General features: G+C 38.9%; 2 protein-coding genes across 2 annotated transcripts; one reads left to right on the top strand and one right to left on the bottom strand.

Annotated features, from left to right (window-relative positions):
- The first annotated feature begins 208 nt into the window (after positions 1-208).
- On the top strand, positions 209-2,280 carry LOC126788362 (pentatricopeptide repeat-containing protein At1g07590, mitochondrial). The gene is made up of 2 exons (XM_050514336.1): positions 209-562; positions 944-2,280. Exons 1-2 carry the CDS (start codon positions 221-223, stop codon positions 2,192-2,194), a joined length of 1,593 nt encoding a protein of 530 aa, XP_050370293.1. The 5' UTR covers positions 209-220; the 3' UTR covers positions 2,195-2,280.
- A 459-nt stretch (positions 2,281-2,739) lies between these two features.
- On the bottom strand, positions 2,740-4,697 carry LOC126786514 (outer envelope pore protein 16, chloroplastic). The gene is made up of 6 exons (XM_050512359.1): positions 4,500-4,697; positions 4,351-4,402; positions 4,075-4,106; positions 3,798-3,831; positions 3,588-3,655; positions 2,740-3,044 (listed from the first exon to the last, which is right to left on the bottom strand). The coding sequence occupies exons 1-6, from the start codon at positions 4,611-4,613 to the stop codon at positions 2,904-2,906; spliced, it is 441 nt and encodes a 146-aa protein (XP_050368316.1). The 5' UTR covers positions 4,614-4,697; the 3' UTR covers positions 2,740-2,903.
- Between the last annotated feature and the right edge of the window lie 317 nt (positions 4,698-5,014).

Here is a 5,014-nt window from a genome sequence, read left to right on the forward strand (position 1 = left end):
CTATGCAACTACACGAAATGAGCAGGATTGTTTATTTGTATTGTACTCGTGAATCATGATTCATGAGCTACCAAGAACAGAAAGTCTAAGAAGGTCTAGGGTGTTTCTTCGTTGGGCCTTAGACTTTCAACTTTAGGGCCCAAGTAAAGGTTCCGGGGGAATTTATCTTGCGCTTCCAATCTGACACGTTTGGTTTTGCTCAACACACTAAAATTGAAGCATGCAAAGGCTGTACCTTGTGATACAGCGCAGTTTGGTTCAGGCAAAACCTCGAACACTTGGTCTACTCTACTTTTCTCCCACCAAGGTGACCAAACTCTCCACTTTCAACTATTTCCTATGCACCCAAACACCCAATGACGTTTCAGATGAAGCCTCAGACCCAAAACAAGAGGAACCCAGAAGCTGCTTATCTTACAGAATCGAGAAGCTGCCGAGAGGCGAGCCAGTTGGGTCTGCATTTCAGAGCTGGATGGGCGATGGTTTCCCCATTCACAGAGGTGACATCTTCCACGCCATTAATCGCCTCAGAAAGCTCAAGTCTAATCAACGCGCTCTTGAGGTACCCTTCTCTTTCTCTAACTCACTTCATTATTGTTAATGGGTTGTTTGATTTGTTTGATTAGGAATCGAGGACAAGAAAAGATTGAACCTTTATGTGTAAAGTTTGAAGCTTTTTTGTGTAATTAGGCCCACAATTCATGTTGCAACTAAAGATATTAGCTTTCAATTTACACCAAATTAGTAGGGAAGCTGAGCTATAGGTAATGAAAGGTATTGTAAAGTTTGAAGCTTTACTGTTTATAACTACAGAACGTAATTAATCCCATAGCACGTGGGTTATGTAAAAGGTTTCAAGATTAAATTGGATTAATGTAGTAATGATATTGGCCTTTAAGCTTGAATCAACTTAGTAGAGAAGCTGAGGTATTGGTTTTGATAGGTGATGGAATGGGTGATCAGAGAGAGGCCCTACAGGCCGAAGGAGCTAGACTACTCTTATCTGTTGGAATTTACAACCAAGTTTCATGGGATATCCCAAGGTAAAGAGTTCTTTACGCGTGTTCCTCAGGAGTTTCAGAATGAGCTCCTCTACAACAATCTTGTGATCGCTTGCTTGGACAAAGGAGCAATAAGGCTGCCGCTTGAGTGCATGAAGAAAATGAGGGAATTGGGGCATCCTATCTCACACTTGGTGTTTAATCGGCTCATTATTCTGCATTCATCATCAAAGCGTAAGAAAATGGTACCGAAAATTCTTGCTCAAATGAAGGCTGATAAAGTGGCTAGACATGCTTCGACATTTAACATTCTGATGAAAATGGAAGCCAGCGAACACAATGTTGATGGTTTGATGAAGGTATACTCGGATATGAAGCGAGCGAATGTTGAGCCGAATGAAATTTCTTACTGCATCATAGCTACTGCTTATGCAGTGGCGAGGCTACATACGGCTGCTGAAGCTTATGTTGAAGCCTTGGAGAAGTCAGCTACAGGTACAAACTGGTCAACACTAGATGTTCTAATAATGTTATATGGGTATTTGGGGAAGGAGAAGCAGCTAGAGAAAACTTGGGGCTTAGTGAAGCAGCTACCCCGTGTGAGGTCTAAGAGTTATGTGATGGCAATTGAAGCATTTGGTAGGATTGGCCAACTCACCCGAGCTGAAGAACTCTGGTTAGAGATGAAAACAGTAAAAGGGTTGAGATCCACCGAGCAATTTAACTCTATTATATCTGTATATTGCAAGCATGGGCTGATCGATAAAGCATCTAAAGTTTTCAGAAAAATAATTACAGATGGATGCAAACCAAATGCCATTACTTTTAGGCATCTTGCTTTGGGTTGCTTAAAAGCAGGATTACTAGAGGAATCCATTAAGACTCTGGACTTAGGGATGGACTTGACGATGTCCAATGTGGTCAGGAATTCAACCCCATGGTTGGAGACCACTCTTTTGATAATTGAGGCTTTTGCAGACAAGGGTGATATAAAGAACGTTGAGAAATTGTTTGAGGAATTAGCTAAAGCCAAGTATATAAGATACACTTTTGTATACAACACTTTGATTAAGGCTTATGTGAAGGCCAAAATTTATGATCCAAATCTTTTGAAGAGGATGATTCTAGGAGGCGCACGGCCAGATGCTGAAACCTATAGTCTGATGAAACTTGCTGAGCAGTTTCGGACTTGATATTGGTTTGTAATATAGTTGTAACTGTATCGTGTTGTTATTCATCATACTTGTTCTTCTTCTACAATGTTTATCAATGTTGAAAATGGGAGATGATGAGTTGGGGGCATGGGGCATTGTTCTGGATTTTTTTTTCTGCTTGTCCATCCACTTTTAGCTGGCGTAAAACGCAGATAATTGTGAAGATGTTCAGAGTTTCTTTCAATTAGACAGATAGTCTACACTTAAAATAAGCAAAATTATACTTGGCTGATTGCAGGCAGATTGCTGTTCATTTTGAAAATGCTTATAGATCATATAGATCCTTTGATGGACGAAAGACTGAAAGAGTATAGTTATTTGTCCGCATATGCAACATTGTTCTTTCAAACTCAGTTTCAATATCTGACCTAGAGTCTAGATGAAGTTAGCATCTCAGTATCCAAACTCATTTATGATCATTTAACATAGGCTGTATAAAATACAGATATTAAAGGAGTTGCATCCACACGAGAATTTCACCAACATCAGTTGGAATCTAATAAGATCAGAGACGAACACAAATCTAATAAAACATGATTCAAAATCCATTGGATAAAACTTCAGTTCGGCTGAAGAAACCTTGCATCATTCTTTTTACAATAAACAATTTCACAAAGGAAGATGATACAAGAAACCTCATACTTCTACAGAATCTACAGAGAGATTGTGTAGAATGTTAGTTCCACGTTCAGATGAGATAGTTGATGAATTCTGCAGCAGTTGCAATGGCACCACCTGTGATTGCATCGACCAGAATCTTGTCCTTGTTATTGCTGGTGGCTGCAGATATTACAGCTCCTGTCACTGCACCCCCAATCATGGCATTCTTCTGCAAGATACAATCAAACAGACATGAGCAGAGGCAGAATCGAACATGATTTCTGAAATTAAATGCTTGGCTTCGTGACATTTTAGGAAGCCAGACTCTGAAGGAAATAGTCTATCATTCTACTGTTCTGTCTTATAAATGAGAACTTAATCCTATGATGAGTTAATGGTTTAAAGGGGGTACTGGAAATTTCAATAAAAAAAATCCTTTAAATGGGATCTAAAAGACACAAAAGTTGAACTGTAATTGAGCACACTGAGCTCCCTTCACAAGAAACATGCTAATTATAATTTCTCAACTGCTAATTTAAAGTTACATCTCTAGTACCTTTGGATTATGACACATCGAGTAACACATGTCTGAATTTTCAAATTAACATGTGAGATTCTGAAACTGTAAATATATAGTTTCAGAATTAGATATGCAAACATAAAACAGGTATCTGCAAAATACAACTTCTAAATTTTCAGCACACAACACATTCTTTAGCCATTTTCTATGTTGCTCATGTACAGTACAACTAGCAATCTGCAGCAGACATACCCAGTCTCTTCTGCCACGAATCCTCTCTACACCATACTCTGCTCCCACATAAACTCCAGCAACAGTTCCTGTCAATGTTAAAAGAAGATATAGTTGATGCAACAGTTCTCCATTTTGTAAAAGAAAAGGAAGCTGAAACATTTTGCCACAAGGCTCATGAACCTCATGGCGTACAGTGTTTAGCTTGCAATAAATTATGACTTGACTTACCCCAATATGCACCTTCTTTACACATCTTCTTCAACTACAAGACCAGTACATTCAATTAACACAATGATAAAACTCGTATTGCATATAACAACATAAGTCCCCAGCACAGTAGCGCAGTAAAACTAAAACCTCCAAAACGCAACAGATCAAATCATCCAATAAACAAAACCAATTGAAGATGCTCATACTGATTGAAAGTAGCTACTATTTTCTTTAAAAAACTAAAATAATAAAGCCAATTAGTTAAACAAGGGAATATTCTGTTCTAGTTACTCACAGTGTGCTCAAAGTCGTGACTTGAAATGCTCCCTGAAACAACCAAGAACATCATCACCAACATAGTCAAACATTGTTAAACACCAGCATCAACATCATCGTCACTGAATATTAGCCAAATCGAGAGGTTTCATTACATCAAAGATCAAACTCAAGAAAGCTTCTACGATAACGATTAAAGTTTTGAACTTTACCTCTATCAACTTTCTCACTGCTTGTAAATGATCAAAGCAGTAACACGGAACGTAAACAACATAAAAGAGGGTAAAGACGGTACCTTTCTTGACGGCATGGTAAGCATCCTCTGCAGCAGCTCTGGTAGCTGCAACCTGAACAAACCAAACACAAACGTCACATTTCATTTCCAAACTGATCAAATCCCAGAATCAAAAAAATCAAACACATTCATACGAAAACAAAACATACGGTTCCGATCTTTAAGAAACCATCGACGGTGACATTGAGCAATGGGTTACCCATGTCAATGGTCACATCAACCTTCGGCCCGGAAAGAGACCCTGAAAACCCGCTTCTAGGCATGTTCTTCTTCCACTTCTCTTGAACTCTTACACAGTTACACTGAGAGACTGAGACTCTGTGCTGTTAACAGTTCTGGTGAGATTGAAAATGAATGATTGAGTGGGTTTCTGGTGCTTTATGTCATGTATTCAAGAGATGGGGGAGGTTTTACCAAACTGCCATCACGCATTGAACGGTGGAGGTGGATGAGTGGATCAATGCATGTGACTGTTGTTTATTTGTCTTTAGTGCCCAAAGTCTCTCTCTTCTTCCTGTTTCTGATTTTTAAAGCCAAACCTTTCTTTCTTGTTAGTCCTTTTATTCCGGTCCGGTTTAAATAAGAAAAAGTTCTTTCTTATTACGCTCCGTTTGTTGCCACTTGGTTTTGTTTCCTTCCCCAACCATTTTTCAACACATTATGA

This window comes from Argentina anserina, chromosome 3 (assembly GCF_933775445.1).
Source record: "Argentina anserina chromosome 3, drPotAnse1.1, whole genome shotgun sequence".
Lineage (NCBI taxonomy): Eukaryota > Viridiplantae > Streptophyta > Magnoliopsida > Rosales > Rosaceae > Argentina > Argentina anserina.

Excerpts from the sequence above, each read along its gene's own strand:
- LOC126788362 (XM_050514336.1), top strand. The coding sequence starts at position 221 with ATGCAAAGGCTGTACCTTGTGATACAGCGCAGTTTGGTTCAGGCAAAA. Across the intron at positions 563-943 it reads CTAATCAACGCGCTCTTGAG|GTGATGGAATGGGTGATCAG; the intron begins GTACCCTTCTCT and ends TGGTTTTGATAG.
- LOC126786514 (XM_050512359.1), bottom strand. The coding sequence starts at position 4,613 with ATGCCTAGAAGCGGGTTTTCAGGGTCTCTTTCCGGGCCGAAGGTTGAT. Across the intron at positions 4,107-4,350 it reads TTACCATGCCGTCAAGAAAG|GGAGCATTTCAAGTCACGAC; the intron begins GTACCGTCTTTA and ends TGGTTGTTTCAG. Across the intron at positions 3,656-3,797 it reads TAAAGAAGGTGCATATTGGG|GAACTGTTGCTGGAGTTTAT; the intron begins GTAAGTCAAGTC and ends TAACATTGACAG.